The sequence below is a fragment of the Ictalurus punctatus genome, chromosome 22 (assembly GCF_001660625.3).
Source record: "Ictalurus punctatus breed USDA103 chromosome 22, Coco_2.0, whole genome shotgun sequence".
Lineage (NCBI taxonomy): Eukaryota > Metazoa > Chordata > Actinopteri > Siluriformes > Ictaluridae > Ictalurus > Ictalurus punctatus.
In genome coordinates, this window is record NC_030437.2 from 7170887 (window position 1) to 7192977 (window position 22091).

Here is a 22091-nt window from a genome sequence, read left to right on the forward strand (position 1 = left end):
TTTTTGTTCTCTTCAACCGCCCCCCAACTAAATAATGTAGTATTTGAATGCATTTGTTAATAGGAACCCCAAACCCCTGCTGCAGCCCCAAACTACCATGCCGATGATTACTTCGAGTAAATGAACAAAATCAGCCACACACGATGATCACGTAATCATTATTATTAACTGAACATCTTTTCATAAAAATCCATGTTCATTCATTCTCTTCATTTTAGCTCAAGAAAGAACTTGTATGAAATATACATAAAATGTTATATCCTTAAAAACAAAACAAAAATAACAACAAAAACATTCCATAGCACACAGATGCTCTTCTGAAGGATCTTCCCAATTCAGACAACCCATCTCTCAGTCCTTAATTCGACCTTGTGGACCAGGCCCTCCCCAATGATACGGAAATCTTGCACAATGGCCTCTATGTTAGGGACAGTAATTGCCACATCTTCAGTCACGTCCACTCGTCTGGCTTTCATCAGAGAAGTCTAAAGGAGGACAGAAAGTGGGCTACACTGTAACAGACAGAATTACTACACAGGTCTTTCGGAATGAAATGCATTTCGTACTAACCTTGAACGGCTGAGGCTGGAAAGCTTTGGGTTTCCACAGCACTGCAATCACGGTTCCTCCATAAGGGTCGTTGAAAAATAGCGCCAGATCCCCATATGCATCCTGAGAGAACATTGCAAAACGATGTGATCAGTGAAGGAGAACAGATCCTTGGTTCAGAAGCAGTACCAATAAACTTGAGGTTGGACACGAACGTATATTTTTGTGCCTGAGTAAAAGGAAATACCTCACAGGAAGTATTAGTAATGGAAAGAATGAAAAAATTAATTAATTCATTAATCTATCCATCAATCTGTTAACATCATCTTTTGGAGCAATAAAGGCTCGACAAGTGCCGACAATGCGGTACACACTGCTAAAACCACATCCGACAGTTGTTTTGGTTTATCAGAACCTTAACACTGATTCATGGTTGTTGACCAAAGCTGCCATGTAACAGGAAGGACTATAAGGAACCAACCCTGAGCTCAGACAGATACAGTTTCACAGGATCAAAATCCACGACAGGGAAAGCCCCTCCTGAGCTCACTGCGTCCCCATCCAGGGTGCCTGGGTGACAGGTGGTATTAGGAGGGTCCACAGCTCTGGACAGCATGGGGACCTGTTTAGGTCTGAGGTCGATCAGAACATCATAGGCCTCCAGCGGGGGTCGAAACACCACCTGAAACAGAGAAACACTATACTAACCCCTGATCAATCAGATAAACTCCGATTTTAAGATTAGTAGCAATAACACTAACCCGGATGTCTTGTTTTTGGTTGGGGTTGATGAGCTGGGCCTCCAGTACCCGCAGGCTTTCTGCTGCAACCAACACGACACGCTGGAGCATCTACAGAGAAAAGATGCATTTTAGGCATAATAAAAAAAAATAAAAATTAAGTGTCAATTTTCTGTGTTTTTTCTCTTGAAAAATGGCCGAAATCACAGTTATTGATTAATTTCAGACAAAACATCTCGGTGCCAAAAATGTGCCTAAATTTTGGTGTCTTACAGTCTCCTCTGAAAGTATTGGAACGGCAAGGCCAATTCATTTGATTGTGCTATGCACCAAAGGTGTTTGAGATCAAAAGATGGATATGAGGAGAGTTTTTCAGGTGAGCGAAAGTATAGGAACAAATAAGTCGAAGTAAACACCACTTAATATTTGGTTTTATATCCCTTGCTTGCAATAACTGCGTTGATCCTGCGACACACTGACATGACCAAATTGTTGGTTTCTTTCAGGTGTTTGTCTTGAAGGATTTCTCACTTCAGTCTGCTCATCAGGTGGTGAAATGCTCCTCATCTGGGTTCAGTCTTTAACCTTATCCCACACCCAACAATTTGGTGATGTCAATGAGTCACAGGCTTGATCCAGTTACTGTAAGTAAGGGATATGCAAACAAATATTAGGTGTTATTTACTTCAAGACTAATCTGTTCCTATACTTTTGCTCACCTGAAAATTGGGTGGTCTGATACTAGAAGGTTCTAGGTACCTAGGTGTAAATACCAGGAAATAAAAGCTGAAATCCTGAACTCTCGTCTCATAGCCACCTTTTGATCTCAAACCTAAATGCCTTTGGTGTAATGCACAAAAAAGACGAATTGGCCTTGGCGTTCCAATAGTTTCGGAGGGGACTGTATGTTATCTTTACAATTATTTGATTATTATAGATCTAGCCACAACATTACACATGCATTTTTAATGTCTTCTTCACAAACCTGAACAGAAGGTCCCTCTTTGGTCCAAATGGAGACATTCTTATCATTGGGAGTGGCGATAAACATCACGGGCAAAGATTCCCTCGATGCCAGGAAGTGATTTTTGATTTCGGTGTAGTCCGAAGCTACAGCAGAGAGGAAGGGGAAAAGAAAAAAAAAAAAAAGAGAAAAAAAAGAAAAGAATGAAAACTAAAGCCAGACAGCAAAAGAGTAAATCTAGGTTTTTACGGTGCTGACCTATGAGTTTGTCGTTGAGGTTGACCACCAGAGGGTTGTTCTTCCAGTCGAAAGTGGAGAGCAGATGAAGGAAGCGAAGGAGACCAACCTGAGGAGAACTGAAGAAAAAGACGATCAATATCATCTTCAGCGAAAAGCAGAATACGGAGAAACAGGGAGAGTATGTGGAATGATTACCTCGGAGGGGTGAAGGGAGCCGGCTGTAGGAAGAGCGAGGCTACCAGCAGATCAGCTGCCTCCTCTATTATATCCCCACTGAAGAACTGTGCAGCCAGCCAGCGTTTGGCCAGACGGCAAACTGCGCTGAAACATGGCTGCTGCTGCTGCAGTCTGACAACACGAACCACATACAAAGGACTTGATAATACTTCAGTGATTCATTTCATATACGACTTCTCAACGACTTACAATACTGTGTAAAAGTCTTAGGCACCCTATTTTTTTGTTTAATATTTTTGTATTTACGACGTCTACATGATCGGGTCCATGAACGTTTTAGATTCCCAAACATTAGATTTCCAGCACAAAATTAAATGTTAAAAGAAAACTATTTGTACGTCAGTAAAGAAAGCAGCATATTACGCAAGAGACACTTTTAAGACCCCCCCCCCCCCCCCCAAAAAAAAAACAAAAAAAACAAAAAAAAAAAAACACACAGGACAATGAAGGCTGTTGGTTTTTTCTGCAAAAATAAGGAGCGACAGTCAAAGTCCGCAGAAGAACCGTGTCTGGTTCTGCAAGATGCTCAATAAAACTTGCTCATTTCCTTATAAGACTGCACTAATTCTACCCGAGCCTACTATTTTTATTTCTTTGTCACACCAAATATTGACTTTCATTTCATTTATTACTGTTTACTCCTCTTTACGTTATTTAGTTATTTATTTTTAAATGTAAACATTTCATTTCATTATTTTGAAGGCATCGTTGCTCTACAGCATTTCTTTGCATGCGCCTAAAATATTTGCCCAGTACTGTATCGGGACTACACGATGCATAGCGTTGTAAGCATAATAAGTGCTAAGGCAGTGGGTAGCACATAAGTGTGAGGTCTTTGTGGTTGCAAGAACTACAATGGTGCGAGTGCATGTGTATGGTGTACCCATGCAGGGTGCTGGTGAGGAAGGGTTTGTGCTGGGTCTCGAGCTCCAGTGCCTGTGCTTCTGCATTATCTCGCTGAATCAGCATGCCCTCGGCGGTCACGCTTTCCCTCAGCACCTGCGGCTCTCGGTGGTACGCTACTTGGATGCGGAACACCAGTCCGTCCTGTACAGAAGTCCAAAAAAAAACAAACATTTAAGCTCAATTATGTTAAAAACTTCCATAATTCAAACGATGACAAAACCTTTGTTAGTCACCTCCAATTTGTCTCTTCATAGAAATATAGAAAGGGAATCTTAAAAGGTGTAGGTTGTGTTTTAAGGGGGATTCTAGACCTGTTATAATCATATTATTTCATGAAACACGCCATTTAATTATGGATTAGGCTTTAGTACTCCCTAGACCCATTATAATTGGCACTTCATGATGCTTCCATACACTGAATCCCATTCATTTCAGTTTTATGTTTACATTCTTCTTCTTAAAAAAAAAAAAAATTAGCTCCACCTCAATCATAACAGAACTACATGCCTCCACCCGTTTTCTTCACCCGTAACCATAGATTCAATAGTAATGGTTTTCATTACAGCTGCCTTTCCATTACCTTACATGCAACCGAAATCGAGGAAATAAAACCTTTTAATTAATGCAAAATTTTCTAGTGCATATACAATGTAATAACAAAAATAATACAGAAGTACAACGTAATAATGCTAATAGAAATACAATGCAACACACACGTTACCTTCCACACGTCCAGGTGTGTAGGTAAGGGCCGGCACGTGTAGCCGTGCTCCTGTTTCAGCAGCTCTCCGAGCCGGATGTGGAAGGCTGCTTTAATATGACGGATTGCTAAGCGGTCACTAGGCCACTTTCCACTCCCTTCCATGTGACAGATCACTAATGAAAAAACGACAAATACGTAGAAAACCTGTAGCGCTATAGGTACACAGTATGTTGTCTTTAGGCGCGTTTCCACGCAGATGAATGAACTTTGAGTAACTAAAGGATTCCGATTTGCTTTGTTGCTCGAATATGCTGCTTTATTAAATCACTGGTTAGATTAACACAGAAAGATACCGCAGAGGAAGAGTGTTAATCACTCTGTACTGCTTTCCGTACAATTATTACAACTAGGTGAAACCAGACCAGTAACCCAGCGGTTACAGAAATCCAGCGGTTACAGGTCTGTAGTACTTTTTCCGCAGCAGGAACTAAGAATTGCCACTAAATATGGCTCAAGAACTAAAACCGACTCTGGATTCTTTGCTGGAAACATGCTTAACGTTCCTGAAAATGTTCTTGTGCTGGTTTGGTCTGAAACTTATGAACAACAACAACCAGGCTAAAATATTGCCATTATGATTTCTTAACTCTTGACGTGGACATAAAAGATATCTACCTTACCTTTTATCGGAGTTATATAATAAGGGCAAGGCTTGTCCTTCTGTGGAACCAAAGCACGGCAAGTCTTCTCCCTATCAAAATACGAGTAGGCCAGCTTTACTGGGACAGGAGGAAACACCTATACAGGGAGAAGGCACATTAAAACACAGTAAAGGAAGTGACTGTACATTTCAAGCAGTAGTGCAAGGAGTAACGCAGAGGTGTGGATGTGTGGTAACCTGTGTGTATCTGAGAGCTGGGTGAGCACCCTGCACTGATGTGATGGATAGAGGCAGACCCTCCAGCTTCCACAGCTTCCTGCTTAGATCATCGAAGCACTGAACCACTTTCAGACTCTCCTCTTCTCCCGTTCTGCCCTCCTGAGCAACAGCAATAATAAAATTAATAGTGTATTGTTCCCGAAAACTCACAACACATGCAAGACTTCAAAGAACAATACACTATTGTAAACATCATCATTATTAATATTAGTAATAGTATTATACCACAACCAATACACGTAAAAATAAATTCTACTTATTTACAACTGCATTTTCTCTGACTAATTAATATTTATTCTACTAGCAGTTATTAACGTTTGTGCTAGATTGCTATCGTCCTTCAGTCTTATTCTGTTCTCTCGCAGGCATCCATCCAAAACTGACTCAACCTGTCTACCCACCCATGGATTTATCCATCCATATATGCAACCACATGTCTACCAATGAGCCAGCAATGTATACACTTTATGGCCAAAAGTATGTGGACACAAATCCATCCATATACCCATGAATCCATTTTTCCATCAAATAACGTATCCATCCATTAATCCATCAATGAATCTATCCATAGAGCCACTGATTCATCTGTCTATCCATCAATGAAATATTCCATCCATCCATCCACAAATATATCCATCCATCCATCAACAACTAAACCCATCCATCCATCAACAACTAAACCCATCCATCCATCCATCAACAACTAAACCCATCCATCCATCAACAACTAAACCCATCCATCCATCAACAACTAAACCCATCCATCCATCAACAACTAAACCCATCCATCCAACAACTAAACCATCCATCCATCAACAACTAAACCCATCCATCCATCAACAACTAAACCATCCATCCATCAACAACTAAACCCATCCATCCATCAACAACTAAACCCATCCATCCATCAACTAAACCATCCATCCATCAACAACTAAACCCATCCATCCAACAACTAAACCATCCATCCATCAACAACTAAACCCATCCATCCATCAACTAAACCATCCATCCATCAACAACTAAACCCATCCATCCATCAACAACTAAACCCATCCATCCATCAACTAAACCATCCATCCATCAACAACTAAACCCATCCATCCATCAACAACTAAACCCATCCATCCATCAACTAAACCATCCATCCATCAACAACTAAACCCATCCATCCATCAACAACTAAACCCATCCATCCATCCATCAACAACTAAACCATCCATCCATCAACAACTAAACCATCCATCCATCAACAACTAAACCCATCCATAGACCCACTAATTCATCTGTCCATCCATCAATGAAACATTCCATCCATCCATCCATCCACATATGATTCACAATCATAAGATATACCTTAACTTTAATGACGTCATCCATTTGTCCTCCCACATACCGAACACATGACTTTGGTATATCTGCATGACTAAAGAAGGAGGAAACAAATGTAGTAGCACATATAGCACACTTTGTAAAAAAAAAATGAAAAATTAATTTAAAAAAATAAAATCTCTTTCTGCTGTTGTGGACATACAGTTCCAATAAGTGGGTGATGATCTTCAGCAGGACATGCCTCCTCTGGCAGGTGGAGGACCCAGACCACAGCACTGCCTCAGTGATGGCTCCATCCTGAAAGCGCCTCAGCTCTGAACGAGAACCCCACAGCTGCCGGAACTCGGCTGCCTGCACAAGAGCTAAGGGTTACCTTCTGTAAAACGCTTTTATTTAACGCACACTACAGGAATAATTTGCTTAGTTTTACCTCAGGGCTATCTGCTGCAGGTCCTCTCTCCAGAACCGAGAGCGCACGCTCAGGGTTCAACAGCAGTCCGATGGACACAGGCGGCTGGTCTTTGTGCATAGGGGGTTCACCATACACTGACCACTACACAAAACAAGAGAGAAACAAATATGACATTATATAGACCATAAATAATGTTGGAAAGATCAGGCCATAATGTTCATGAGGGACTAGTGATGGTTGCTGAAAGGTTATGTCCATCATTCAATGTGCAACATATACAAACTACAGAGAGAGAGGAGGGGGGAAAAAACACACAAAAACAACCACCACCAAACAGAAAAATAATAAAAATCCACAATAACAAGGGAATACATTTCTTTTTTTTTCTTTTAAAATGGACCTGTATGTGCTCTTTATGCATAATTTACGTTCGTGGTCCTCACCTCAGGGTCTTGAGGAAGAGAGTAAGCCAGAAGGTGGATCCTGTCCGAGAGTCCTCGCTGCAGAAGAGACAAGATGAAGGGGAGCACAGCAAGAACGTAGTTCCCGCTGTGGTCCATGAGACTGCTGAGGAGACTCAGCTTTTTACAGGCGGCTTGCATTTTCACCAAATCATTCAGTCTGAGGGAAAAACACAGAACCTTTAGCTTGAACGTAATAACAACCTAAGCAAATTAGCCATCAGTGCCAGAGGAGCTCCAGAGATAATATGAAATAGCCAGATAGCCAGCACTGCCAGGCTCTGGGTTACTGATCAGAAGGTCAAGGGGTTCAAGCCCCAGCACTACCAAGCTGCCACTGTTGGGCCCTTGAGCAAGGCCCTTGACCCTCTCTGCTCCAAGGGCGCCGTATCATGCACTCGGACTCCAGATTCCTAACATGCCGAGGTACGCGAAGAAAACAATCCCACTGTGCTGTAATGTATATGTGATCAATAAAGAGTTAATTCATTAAATGGTCGGACACTCACTGATAGACATTGTCATATGTCCTGAGCATGGGTTTGGGGGTCATAAGTAGAGCCTGGAAACCATCTAGGGTGGGATCATCCCAGAACTGGAGGGACAGAGATGCCTCATGTTGGATCTGTGGACCAATCAGAACGCTTTAAATGACAAAGAACACGAAGGTCATTTTCTTGATACCATGTATACGCAAACATTCAGAACGACGCTCTTAAAATGCTGACCCGTTTATAGGTGCAAGCCGTCATGTCTGCGCACATGTTAAGGTGGCCAGAGGGATCCACAAACACCACTTGGAAAGCAGTTTGGAACTCAGGCAGAGAAGGCTAATGATGAAGGAGAGAGGCATTTACTTCATAGTGCAAAGAGAAGAAAACAGAAAGATTGATCAATATAGATAATATACTGTATTAGAGGGATGATTGCTCACTGCTTTTGAATCTGGGTTTTTTGCCAAGGTAATACCATTCTCAGTCAAGTCTGTGGAAGCTGAAGGGGGAAGAAAAAAAAAAAAAAAATCAGTGTAATCAGTGGAGGCTGGTATAAATGGGCTAGCAGGGCCACGCTTGTCACAGTAATATATACAGAATGGTCTGAAGAAGCGAGGCAGGGGCTGAAACGTCCTCTTGATTTGATCTCCACAATGACTGACGAGCTGCATGTCCAATTCAATCACGGGTGTAATGAATGTGAACGAGGTGGATTATTTACATGACTTTGGAAGAGAAACTAAAAGTAGAGATAGACTGATAGACCGGATGTCCAATCAAATTACAGAACCATAAGTCTGTTTGCCATGGCTGCTTTTCAGAGGACACATGGTATTTGTCCAGTACAGCACTGCTCACAGAGACGCAAATGCCTGCCTATCTTTCTAAGTGTGTATAATAGTTTGTCTTTCTTATTATGCCATCAGTGAGACCTTGTGATATAAATGTTCTTTTTCGAGCTATTGACAAATGTTGGATTTTAGCCCTCTGAACTAATATCACGACCAGCCGTCACTGAATCGAACACGTAAAACCGTAAGTGTCAAACCTGAAGAAAAACAGGCCACTCGTAGCAAGCACGGACTTACCTATGAAATGCAGTGCATTTCTGAGCAGCTGGTAGGCGTTCATGGATTTACCCACTTTATGTGTGGACAGAAGATAAGACAGCAGCATGGAGGCCAAGAATCCTCCAAAACACCCAGCACCCTAAAGAAACATTAAAAAAAAAATAATAATAAATCCCCATTTACTGTGATCCTCCTCAGCAGGTCTACTAGCAATACCAGACATGAACTTTAGCAGCACGTGAGGAAGAGTCTTTAAATCACATTTCCCCTAAGCTATGGAATTCATTTCCACATCACATCTGCAACTGGGAAACCATTTCAAGATTCAAAAGTTCTTTAAAAACTCATCTCTTGAGGCTTGCATATTCTCTGTGACATGGTTACATAATACTTAATTATAATGTATTTATTATTATTATTAAAACAAATGAGGCTAACAACAGCATACACACACTCACAAGACTTTACTTACCTGATCTAGCTCCCTCTGTCTGAGCCACACTTTGAGCAGAGCCACACCATCTCGAAAGGCAGGGCACTGATCACAGTGCACACTGAGGAACTGCAGGTGTGAGCGAGGGAGGTGATCCCCCACTACCGTACTGTTATACTGAGGAGTAGGAGGCTCACTGCTTCCTAAAACAATCAAACAAACAAACACAACAAACTGTTAAAGGCTTCAAGTAAAAAGAACATAATATGCTGACTCATTCTCCAAAAAAAAAAAAAAAAGTTACCTTGCGCAGCATCTTGGCCAGTATACCAGGCTGTCCGGATGTTGTTCTTCTGCGGATGGAAGCGGCTTGGTTTGAGGAAGTCCGGAGGTGGGATGGCGTGAATTCTCAACACTATGCTGTTGCTGTCCTTACCTACAGGCACACAGTCAGCTTTGTATAACGTGGCTTAATGCTTTTACGGATACATTCACACACCAAGTCCAAGTTGTTAGTCACCTTACCTTGGTCTACAGTATACCTGGCACTAGTCTAAACAGGTCAACCTTCTGAAAGTGACCAAAGAACAATGCTCCTCCCCGATATAAACGAGGCAACAATAGCAAATCACTAACCTAACTACGTATCAGGTACGGATCAGATATTATATAGTACACATGCAGGGGTGCCGAGGTGATCTTCACACAAAGAAGGAAAAGTCAAAATTCTGTCATTTTTACCTAGTGTGCATGAAGCTGATGAAATTCAGATTTCATCCAAAGAAAAGGAGGAGGGGGGAAAAAAAACAAAACAACAAATAAACATTTTTCATCCCCATAGTGCGATATGCCATGGTGCATTTAAAATCTCTAATCCCACTGCCAACTGAGCCACACCATAACAAAATACCCATACTGAATTTAGTTACCCCTTTTCGCCTGGGGACTCAACAAACCCAGTTGCTATTAGTCATCGGTCGAGTCAGACCAGTCTTCTGTTTAAAAAAAAAAAAAAAAAAAAAAAAAAAAAAAAAAAAAAAAAAAAAAAAAAAGGAAGAATTTTCACTAACCTGTTAGTTTTTTTTTTTTTTTTTTAAAAAACACTATTTATTTTCTTGCTGCTGAATTTACCTTATTATATGACGTTTATATCTCGTTACAATTGTTTTGTGTCCCATAATCCATCTTTCATATCGGCGAAATCCCAAATAGATTCTTATTCCCTGCGTTTGCTCACTACGCAGGTTTAGATGCACTGCACTTACATACCCCTAGAACGCCATTCAGATGCAGCCACATAAATATACAAAAATGTCTGCACTTCACATTCCCGCAGTTTTCAATAAGATTAAATAATCGGCACACTTGTACCTTGCTGTGCTTTCTGACTTTACAACAGACCAACAAACTTCCAAAGAACTCTCTTTACCATCAGAGGGTGTGGAGGAAAGAGCCTACCTGAAGGTGTGACAAGCAGGAGTGGGCGGAGCCGGTTGCCATGGAGGCATGAATAATGCAGTGGGCCCACTAACGGAGAGGTGGAAAGGTGCTGTGCCAGTCCTGCCAGGTACAGAGCTCGCTTTCGAGAGTACCTCTGGTTTATGCTATCCATCGGGTGCAGGATGCTCTGAGAAGAAAAAGCAACGTAAGCGCACTTATGAATTTTCTTGAAATGATCACGACAGAAAGTGGTGATCATCCTGGTCTTTATTGTGAGCATTATAGTAGACTAGCTTCACATTCTAAGAAGAGTGCATGACCTACATGATCGAATTGTTAAAATGAGAATCCTTTCATTAATTCTAAGAATTTTTTTTTTTTTAAACAGGAACTACAACTTACAGCAGGAATCGTGACCGCCAGATCAACAGAAACTCTTGGCTTGATGCAAGTTCCCAGAGGATAACTCCCAATCATGTCCACAGAGTCAGGTGGCTCCATGTGGAACTTGCCCTTAGACTCCTCAGAAACCAGGACGAATGGGACATCAATTCCCGACTCTGATAACCAAGACAAGTCTGACAACTAGACAAAAGACAAAAAAGCAGCTTAAGCGAATACGGTGACGACATGAAGACTCAAGAATAACAATAGTAAAGTCTGGCTCCGACAGACAGAGCTCTAAACACTGGGTACTGACTTCCACTACTGGAGTTTCAGGAACAGATTTCAGAAGATCAGTGATTTGCTGTATGAAGGAATCCATCTGTTTCTTCCTGCGCTCACTCAGTGCCACCTCCTTGAGCAGTTCCTCCATCTGCGGGCCAAATAATATAAAAACATAGGAAGGTCACATTCATGTTACATGCATGACCAGTAAAGTACCATAAATACCAGATCACTTACAGCAAGTTGTAATATCAACCTTACTACAATAAAAAGTTCTTAAATTAGAACAGCTCACACCAACACAACAAGCTGAAACCCCAAGTATTGTTTATTTTAACATTTTAACATGTGTACTATGGCAGTGTATTAACAGACCGATTATGTTTGATACAGGCCAACAGAAAGAATCGTGACATGTGCTGCTATTTCTCAGTGAAAGATATTGTCCTCATAAGTGGACGGCGTAGATAGTTTGTGAGACCAACACTTTTGCACTTCCTCTGAATTTCCACACCAAAATGTGACTTAAGATAACCAACTTTTCAAACTGGGACCAAATGAATGTCTCTCAAATGGCCAATTGATTTTTTTTAAAACCCCCAATCCTAAAAATGGTATTCGATGGTGCGACTTCTTTGCGCACATGTATTCTCGCTGTAAATTCTGGATGAAAGAACAGGTCGACCGTCAAAAGCATCCGAAAGCTGTGCTAACCTGCATTTTGAGCAGACTGCAGTGAAACAGACTCTCTGCCTCCTTCAGCTGGTTGAGCTCCTCCACAGTAGGGGCTTTGTACAACTCTCCTTTAGAGAGTTTCAGTGGGCGAAGGACACCATCCTCCCCAAGTGGTGTACTTGCTGTCTTTTTGGATCCTTTGGGTTTCTTTGCACTTTCCTCTTCGTCCTCTGATGGGTGCAATGTTTCCATCTGTGATGCAGTCAATACATATAGTCAGAAAAGCACAACAACAGAGGGTAATGTTCCTATAATCCTATAAAAGTATAACTGCTATCCCATTTACAAGCCTTTTATAAAGTAATATCGATTGGATGAGGCAGGGGAAAACACCAAGTAATCATGCACACTAGTATTAGCTGACTAAACTAGAGAAAAACCGTACATGGGAAGAAATAAAAGTATCAAACCTTATTTTCCAGATCTTCATCTTTTGCAGTATTTTTTCTCTTCATGTTAATCCGTGAATAAAGTCAATACTTTGTAATAAAATCCAAAACAATGCATTGATTGATGCCAGGTAACCCCTGCAATTGGAACTTCTCACATGGAGAACATGCGGCACACAAACTAGCGCTGTCGTGTTGTAAACTGTGATTGGTCCATTATCCTTATTTTCCGTTTACCATTGGTGTAAAAATATTAGTCCCGCCTACAATCAAGATTCTTTGAGACTGCAACGAGCTGCATTTTATTTTAAAGCGCGGGAAATTAGCAGTAAATATGTTTCAGAAAAGCTTGAAAATGTATTTTATTACAACTGCTTTAAACGCGTGTAAAAATTACATCTTTTTTATTTGTTTTTGCGATATACAGTCGTCGCTGATTGATGACGGAATCATGGTGTGGCGCATGCGCAGTCTGCAATTGTGCACGGAAGCAGCTGTGCACTGTGGTGAGAATGAAATACAAATGTGTTTATGTTAAGTTAGTTTTTTAGCGTGTCAGAAATAAATAGAGCGCGGGAGGGGGGGTGTTTAGAAATGTATATTTGTTTTAGTTTAATTGTTTTTTTTTGGTCAGTGAGCTGAATGATACAGCGAATAGTGAATAAAGTTATGTCGTTGTCGTTCTGCAGATAAGTTCTACAGATTTTTACACACAGTCTGATGACACTGATTATTTTCCTTGTGTTGTTATAGACAATGTCAAGTAAAGAAGTCAAATCGGCTCTAAAAGGTGCCAGAGACGCTATCAAAAACAAGGAGTTTAAAGAAGCTCTGAAACACTGCAAGGTGAGACATTTCCCCCAGAAGTGACCACAGTGTTGATGATCCACATGATGATATATCACCAGTGTTGATGATCCACGTGATGATTTATCACCAGTGTTGATGATCCATGTGATGATTTATCACCAGTGTTGATGATCCATGTGATGATTTATCACCAGTGTTGATCCACGTGATGATTTATCACCAGTGTTGATGATCCACGTGATGATTTATCACCATGGTGTTGATGATCCACGTGATGATTTATCACCAGTGTTGATGATCCACGTGATGACTTAACACCAGTGTTGATCCACGTGATGACTTATCACCAGTGTTGATGATCCACGTGATGACTTATCACCAGTGTTGATGATCCACGTGATGACTTATCACCAGTATTGATGATCCACGTGATGACTTATCACCGGTGTTGATGATCCACGTGATGACTTATCACCATGGTGTTGATGATCCACGTGATGATTTATCACCAGTGTTGATGATCCACGTGACGACTTAACACCAGTGTTGATCCACGTGACGACTTATCAACAGTGTTGATGATCCACATGATGACTTATCACCAGTGTTGATGATCCACATGATGACTTATCACCAGTGTTGATGATCCACGTGATGACTTATCACCAGTGTTGATGATCCAAATGATGATTTATCACCAGTGTTGATGATCCACGTGATGACTTATCACCGGTGTTGTTGATCCACGTGATGACTTATCACCGGTGTTGTTGATCCACGTGATGATTTATCCCCGGTGTTGATGATCCACGTGATGATTTATCACCGGTGTTGATGATCCACGTGATGACTTATCACCGGTGTTGATGATCCACGTGATGACTTATCACCATGGTGTTGATGATCCACGTGATGACTTATCACCATGGTGTTGATGATCTACGTGATGACTTATCACCAGTGTTGATGATCCATGTGATGACTTATCACCATGGTGTTGATGATCCACGTGATGACTTATCACCAGTGTTGATGATCCATGTGATGACTTATCACCGGTGTTGATGATCCACGTGATGACTTATCACCAGTGTTGATGATCCACGTGATGACTTATCACCACAGTCATAGTGTTTTAATGACACAGTGCATATTGTGCAAAATGAATAAATATATATGTGTGTGTTCCTAAAGGCTGTTCTGAAGCTTGACAAGAATAACTACAATGCCTGGGTGTTCATTGGAGTTGCAGCGAGCGAGCTGGAGCAGCCTGAGCAGGCACAGACAGCCTACAGAAAAGCTGCAGAGCTCGAACCTGAGCAGCTGCTTGCATGGCAGGTTGGTTCTAAATACTGCAATACTAGCTTCATATATTATCCTACTATCTTACATTGATCCAACATTTTCCCCGATACGTGTAGCAACTCCTAAAAAAACGGTAAGAAATATAAACAAATTCAACGAGTTAAAATCAAATATTTGTCAGTAGCTCAACAATGAAGCTATTGAGAGTGAGCAATGCATTATATCACAAGAGTGCATTGATGGCATAATTAGAATGATGTGAGGCAAACTATTACACACACACACACACACACATACACTTAAAGTCAGATAATCGGCTGTGTTTGTAACCCTTTTGTTTAAACCAAAAACACTACATTTACGGTCCTGTCGTTTCTTGTTTTGTGTAATTTGTTCTTGAACAATATGTGCTTAGTCCGTCTACTTTTAGTTTCTCCCTGAAAGACATTTTGGGGAGAAGGATGAAAGAGTACATAATCCACGTTGGTGACATTCATTACACCTGCTCTGTCTCACATGCATCTTCTCAGTCACTGCTGATGTCATGTTAAGGATGCATCAGTGACCGAGAAAAACATCAGCCGAAATTGCACTGAAACCTAGCCTGTATAGTGTAAAACTGTATACGGTCCCATAACGAAGACGAACTGTATGTCAATGCGGGACAGACTTGTTACTTCTCCAGCAAAGTAAAGCCTGTGTACACAGATCTTTTGTGCGTTGAACACATTTTTATGCATAACAGTGAATCTTCTTATGGATTTCTTTTACAGGGCCTTGCAAACCTGTATGAAAAAAGCGATCAAGCAGACTTCAAAGCCGAGCTGCCCAAAATCTATCAAAAACTCATAACGTTATATGAAACGTGAGTATCCCTGGGTAAGACGTAGAGCTTTTATTATTTAACGTTTATTTCCTCGTGTCGCTTTAACTGTCTGTGTTTTCAGTTCGGATAAAGTCAAATGTTTTGACGTGAGCAAGAAGTTGGTGGACATCTATCAGACGGAAAAGAACTACTTACAGGTATGGGAAGGAGAGTCAGATAACTGATGAGGTTCTAGTTAGAAATACAATACAAAAACGGTTAGTGTACGAGTTCCGTTCAGTAAAAGGAAATTCCGACTTTTATCCTGATATGGATTTGGAAATGGCAGACTTTCAGCTTTTTAATATTTGAATTGAAGAGTGTGCAGGTCTGTTCTTGATATTTTTGTCATTGAGAAACACTGATGGATTGTGGGTAGTTTTATATTAGAGAATGCTTTAAATCGACACTCACTTTCAGCAATGTATTACAATTAATCACAATTATTTTTTTGTCCCTTTGTAATGAATATTTTGTACCAAACAACCACAATGTCTTGTCTGTGACGTGCAGGTGGCGAGGGTGTGGCGGCACCTCATTCAGGTGAGAGAGGCAGAGGATGGGATTGAGACCTTCGAGCTGATTGAGCTATGGAGAGAAATGATCAGGCTGCTCCTGGGCTCAGTGGAACAGCAGGACAATGAGACACAGCAACATGTGAGCTATTATTAAATCGTGTATACAGGAAGTACTGTCTTGATTCGAAATTCTGGTAGATGATCTAGGTAGAGATTAAGTCAAAAAACACTGCTACCTCGTTAAGATTCTCTGGCCAACAGTTTAACCTTTTTGAACCCATTTATTGGAACATATTCATGTACAGTGCCTTCCAGTAATATTGGCCCCCTTGAAAAATATGAGCAAAGAAGCCTGTGAAAAATTGGCTTTATTGTTTAAACGTTTGATCTGTTGTTCAAAAAAATTCACAAAAGATACTCTGCTCTCATGGATATCAAACAATTGCAAAAACAACACACGTTTATTAAAAAAAAAAAATATCTCCTTGTTAAATATACACATGTGCAACAAGTATTGGCACCCCTATGAATTCATATGAGAAAAATATATTTGAAGTATATTCCCATTGATTATTTCACATTTTTTTTAGTACACCTGGGTGACTAGGAACAGGAAATTGTTCAGCCATGACTTCCTGTTTCACTGGAGTATAAATATGAGGTAACACATAGGCCAAATTCCCTTAGTCATCCATAACAATGGGTTAGACCAATAAATATCGCTGTGATGTGAAGCAAAAGGTTGTTGAGCTTCACAAAATGGGACGTGGCTATAAGAAAACAGCACAAGCATTGAAAATGTACATCTCCACCATCAGGGCAATAATTAAGAAGTTCCAGTCAACTGGAAATGTTATGAATCAACCTGGAATTGGACGTGCGTCTATACTGTCTCAACTCACTGTGAAGAGGACGGTTCGAGTGGCCAAAAACTCTCCAAGGATCACAGCTGGAGAATTGTAGCAGTTAGTTGCGTCTTGGGATCAGAAAATCTCCAAAACTACAAATCAAAATGACCTACATCACCCCAAGTTGTTTGGAGGGGTTTCAAGAAAAAAGTCTCTTCTCTCGTCCAAAAACAAACTCGAGCATCTTCAGTGTGCAGACACTACTGGAACTTCAAATGGGGTCGGGTTCTATGGTCAGATGAAACCAAAATAGAGCTTTTTGGTAATAAACACCAGAGGTGGTTTTGGTGCACACAGAGAGGTAGCCATATGGAAAAGTACCTCATGTCCACGGGTAAATATGTTGGAGGCTCTTTAGTGTTTTGGGGCTGTTTTTCTGCCAGAGGACCTGGACATTTTGTTAGGATACATGTCATAGACTATCAAATCAACAGATATTAAATGGAAATCTGACTGCCTCTGCCAGAAAGCTTCAAATGGGCCGTGGTTGGATCTTCCAGCAGGACAACGATGCAAAACATCATCAAAATCAACACAAAAACAGTTTACTGACCACAAAATCAAGGTCCTGTCATGACCATCCCAGTGTCCTGACTTAAAACCCATAGAAAACCTGTGGGGTGAACTGAAGAGGAGAGTCCACCAGCGTGGACCTCGAAATGTGAAGGATCTGGAGAGATTCTGTACGGAGGAACGCTCTCAGATCCCTCGCCATGTATTCTCCAACCTCATCAGCGTTATAGGAGAAGACTCAGAGCTGTTATCTTGGCAAAGGGAGGTAGCACAAAGTATTGACTAAAAGGGTGCCAATAATTGTTTCACACCTATATTTAACCACAATATTTTTTTTGGATAAACCTGTGCTTTGTTTGCAATTGTTTGATATCCATAAGAGCAGAATATTTTTGTGAATATTTTTGAACAAAAGATCAAAAGCTTAAACAATAAAGAGAATTTTTCACAGCCTTGTTTGCTCATATTTCCCAAGAGTGCCAATATTTGCGGAGGGAACTGTAGTTAAGTATGTGCGTGTACAAAATATCCATATTGAATTTTCAGCTCCTGTCTGCTTTTGAAAAAGCTCTTCAGCTAACAGAACATGTGCCTAGTGAGGACCATAAACAACTCACCCAAGATTACATTAAATGCCTGTCAAAAGTAAGTAGCACCTTTTGCAGTAATATTTCTTTAGACATGTTAGGTATTGGTTATTCAGTGAAGTATACCTGTAAGTAAACCTGTAATTTCTCTGCCAGCTCCCTCATGAAGTGGTGAAGATGAAGGAGATGTGTGATCTCATGCTGTCCCTCTACCCAAAAGACTCATATCCTCTGGAAGTTCTAGGGAAGCATTATTTACTTTTAGGTAAAGCAAAGCAGTGACTGAAACCTTTGCATGGCAATAACCCCAAGTAGATAAAACAATTTCAGGCAGATTTATAAAAAAGAAATTGTGCTTAATTTCTTCACAAAGAGTCCAAACATGAAACATTAAAACATTCATTAAAGTTAAATAAAGTTAAATGCTGTTAATGATTGATAAACCTGTGCTGAATCCTTACTGAGATTGTTGCTTTTGTGTCTGATGGTAGATGATTGCAGTGAAGAAGCTGTTAGCTGTTACACTCGTCTCTTGGAGCTGGACCCGGTCAGTTCACTGGCCCACTTTGGTCTGGGTAAAAAAGCTCTCCAGGACAAGAAATATGAGGATGCTATCAAGAGCTTTGGTCTTGGTTAGTATAAGGTTAAACCCTTGTGGCCATAAAATGTAATTGTTTGTGTGGTAGAATATGAACGCGTGAATCTTGGTTATGTTTCGGCTGTACGAAAAGCAACAAAAACCTATAAATGTCCACTTGCACAGGGACACAGTGGCTTAGTGGTTAGCACATTTGCTGGGTTTGAATGCCCTGTGTGCATGGAGTTTGCATGTTCTCCCCGTTCTTTGGGGGTTTCCTCCGGTTTCCTCCCCGAGTCCAAAGACATGCGCTTGTAGGCGGATTGGCATTTCCAAATTGTCCGTAGTGTACGAATGTGTGTGATTGTGTCTTGCGATGGTTTGGCACCTCATGCCCTGAGCTCTCTTGGATTGGCTCCAGGCCCCCCCATATGACCCTGTGTAGGATAAGAAGTACAGGAAATGGATGGATGTCCACTTGCACCCACTTAAACAGAAGTTACTGGTGTTAAAAGTGTTCATTGCCTCATATTGGGAAGGGTAGGGGAACATTGATAATAAACAGAGAGTTATTTGTATGAAGTATGTTTGTGGCTTTGTCTGCAGGACTGCGACGGATGCGCTCCAGTGTCATTGGATGGTACAGTCTCGCTCAGGCTGAGCTGAAAATGCACAAATACTCTGATAGTGTGCTGTCCTCCAGCCAAGGTACAACTTGTCTCACAGCTCCTCACTCATGACATCTCACTGGAGTTAAAGGAAAATATGTGTGTGTGTGTGTGTGTATATATATATATATATATATAATATACACACACGAGTTATAGACATTAATATGCAAGTTATTCAGGGAGAATTTTTCCTTGTGAATGTGAGAGTGACCTCTCTATAATCCTAATGTGCTGATGTGCAACTCCAAGCAGTCCAAAGTGTTTGTATAATACATGTTAAATTCATTACTGGTTTGTGCCAAACAAATAGAATCAAAAAAGCATGTAATTGAGGCAAATACATTAGCTATTTACTGTGAAATGGAGAATGCTAATAGCCTAATGACCGACATGGTTGGTTTACATTGGAAATAATCAATACGGTGGGGCATACACACTAAATATTTTCATTGAAAGTTCCTTGAAATGCAGGAGAATACTGAGCTCTTATTTCTCTGTCATCTACGCTGATTGCTAGTTGGTCAGGCTGCTGCCTGTTTGAGTAAAATCTGTACACTGAATCTGTAGACCTTGTATTCTTTCACAAGCAGAAGGACTTGATGGTACGGGTGAAATTCGACCCCTTATTTGTTAATACTTTTCCGTGTAATTTCGGATGTATTATTTCACAAGAAAACTGATTTCTAAATCGTCAATCTTCCACCCTTGTGGAAGCAAGTATATTACCAGTCAAAAGTTTAAACACACTCGTTCTTTATTTAAAATTTTTCCTCACATTTAATAATAATAATAATAATAAAGTCATGAAAACTCTAGAAAAACACAAATGGAACTATGGGAATTATGTTGTGATAAAAAATCCAAAATAAATCAAAATAATTTAGTATTTTATCATCTTCAAAGTAAACACACTTTTTGCCTAGAATTTCCAGAAATGAATTCTTGGCGTTTTCTCGACCGATTTCTTGAGGAATTTCCCCGAGATGCTTTTTAAACAGTATTAAAGGAGTTCCCACTTACACTGGACATTTATTGGCTGAATATTTCTACTCTGTATGTATAATAAGTATATATAATACTTATTCCGAATATTTCGCTCCGAGTCATCCATTAAAAAAATATTTTTTTTTTGTAAATAAAATGTTCGTTTTCTAATTAAAAAGAGGAATATGTCGGCACGATTATATTTTTGTCCACCACACCGATTTCACACATTTAATCATACACCTTCAGATCTAAAGGTTTTTAACATCATGAGAAACAATTCCGTCGAGTGTCCACAAACTTTTGACCGGTAGTGTAGATGCCGCTTAGCGAAGTGCCAATCAACATCACAGCTTCAATATACAACCATAATGAACTCGTATTTCATAAAAGCCTAACACAAAGCATTTGAAAGCACTGTATTTTACATTTCATCCAGTCATGGTCCTGATGATGAAATAAAAACGGTTCTTGAAAGCACACCCGATCTGCATTTAATGCGAGTTGTGCAGGTAAAGTAAAAGCAGTCTTAACTTGGGTGTGTTTCAGGGCTGAAGGGGTGTGCAGGATTTAGTGAAGACTGGACCCAGAAGCTGATCAGAGTAAAGCTGGAGGCGCTGGTGAGAGCTGGAACAGAGCAGAGTGCAGATGAAGCTCTGGGGATCCTTTCTCAGGTGGAGTACTGACTGTTGAATTAGACGCACCCTGGACTCCATGGCCTTCTGTTCTGCTTTCCAGAAGGTCCATATATTTGTTGCGTGACATAAAACTTCTATTTTTCAGATGCCAGACGCTAGCAACGATCCTGCTCTGTTAGTGTTGAAGGGTAGAGCCTATTTACAGAAGGGGAAGCTTGAAGAAGCCTTTCAGGTACATCCTGTAAATACGTACCGTGTCCCATTTTATTAGCGGTATGTCCTGGAATTACAAACAAAAACAAAAAAAAAACTGCATGTTTTTTTTAAAGGTGTCTTCCGAGTTGCTGAGCTCGCATCCTGGCTCTGTGGAAGGTTTAACCATAAAGGGACTGACACATAGAGCTGAAAAGGAACACCAGCAGGCAGAGCAATGGTACGTTTTTATCGTTTTTTCTCAATTTCCCTCAACGTACTGTACGTTATAAAGTTTGTACACACATTTACGTATATATTTGCTGTCTTGTAGTTTTATTGAAGCTGTGTCTCAGAGGCCAGACAGTGGGGAGTTGTACTTCCTACTAGGGCAGCTTTATTGGGACATGGGGGAAGAGACCCGGAGGGACAGGAGCAAAGTTCACACTCATCTGCTGAAGGTGATGTCTTTTTAGTTACATGCCCTCTTTTTGCACTGGGACACTGGGTATCTGAATTAGATTACATCCAACCTGTTGTAATCATTTAACGTATAGCTCACTAGACTACATTTCCTCATCACTGCACCTCTAGGCTGCCAAGCTGGATTCCCATCGTGGCTCTGTGTTCCGCTACCTGGGTCACTACTATAGGGAGGTGGCCAAAGACCAGGGCCGAGCTAGAGGCTGCTACAAGAAAGCATTTGAGCTGGACTCCACTGATGCAGAGGCTGGAGCGGCAACTGTAGACCTCAGCATGGAGCAGGGAGACATGGTTAGTGCTCGGAGTGTCCCGCCTCTCACAGTTCT

The 22091-nt window shown here is 40.8% G+C and overlaps 2 protein-coding genes and 1 long non-coding RNA gene across 4 annotated transcripts in view; 2 read left to right on the forward strand and 1 right to left on the reverse strand.

The window, feature by feature from the left end:
* Positions 1-11416, forward strand: part of LOC124626179 (uncharacterized) — a 34530-nt gene extending 23114 nt beyond the window's left edge. For both annotated transcript variants that reach the window (XR_006980864.2, XR_006980865.2), the window contains exons 2-3: positions 10881-11126; positions 11310-11416. This is a non-coding gene — a long non-coding RNA (uncharacterized LOC124626179). The remainder of the gene's footprint in view (positions 1-10880; positions 11127-11309) is intronic.
* On the reverse strand, positions 148-12913 carry nol6 (nucleolar protein 6 (RNA-associated)). Its single transcript, XM_017451436.3, has 26 exons — positions 12736-12913; positions 12305-12517; positions 11622-11738; positions 11324-11506; positions 10940-11108; positions 9786-9917; positions 9521-9684; positions 9067-9187; positions 8419-8477; positions 8213-8314; positions 7994-8109; positions 7467-7644; positions 7042-7164; positions 6814-6962; positions 6636-6705; positions 5238-5378; positions 5020-5137; positions 4358-4512; positions 3614-3777; positions 2689-2841; positions 2512-2609; positions 2275-2399; positions 1311-1400; positions 1031-1231; positions 571-672; positions 148-485 (listed from the first exon to the last, which is right to left on the reverse strand). Exons 1-26 carry the CDS (start codon positions 12778-12780, stop codon positions 336-338), a joined length of 3438 nt encoding a protein of 1145 aa, XP_017306925.1. The 5' UTR covers positions 12781-12913; the 3' UTR covers positions 148-335.
* Positions 12914-13124: 211 nt separating this feature from the next.
* Positions 13125-22091, forward strand: part of skic3 (SKI3 subunit of superkiller complex) — a 29628-nt gene continuing 20661 nt past the window's right edge. The window contains exons 1-15 of the mRNA XM_017451427.3: positions 13125-13220; positions 13468-13560; positions 14719-14862; positions 15603-15694; positions 15777-15852; positions 16208-16351; positions 18180-18278; positions 18377-18485; positions 18712-18852; positions 19404-19505; positions 21002-21126; positions 21236-21322; positions 21420-21523; positions 21617-21743; positions 21877-22056. Coding sequence (XP_017306916.1) covers positions 13155-13220; positions 13468-13560; positions 14719-14862; positions 15603-15694; positions 15777-15852; positions 16208-16351; positions 18180-18278; positions 18377-18485; positions 18712-18852; positions 19404-19505; positions 21002-21126; positions 21236-21322; positions 21420-21523; positions 21617-21743; positions 21877-22056 — 1689 coding nt within the window. The 5' untranslated portion in view covers positions 13125-13154. The remainder of the gene's footprint in view (positions 13221-13467; positions 13561-14718; positions 14863-15602; positions 15695-15776; positions 15853-16207; positions 16352-18179; positions 18279-18376; positions 18486-18711; positions 18853-19403; positions 19506-21001; positions 21127-21235; positions 21323-21419; positions 21524-21616; positions 21744-21876; positions 22057-22091) is intronic.

Excerpts from the sequence above, each read along its gene's own strand:
- nol6 (XM_017451436.3), bottom strand. The coding sequence starts at position 12,780 with ATGAAGAGAAAAAATACTGCAAAAGATGAAGATCTGGAAAATAAG. Across the intron at positions 12,518-12,735 it reads ATGAAGATCTGGAAAATAAG|ATGGAAACATTGCACCCATC; the intron begins GTTTGATACTTT and ends ACTGCATCACAG. Across the intron at positions 11,507-11,621 it reads CTGAAACTCCAGTAGTGGAA|TTGTCAGACTTGTCTTGGTT; the intron begins GTCAGTACCCAG and ends TCTTTTGTCTAG.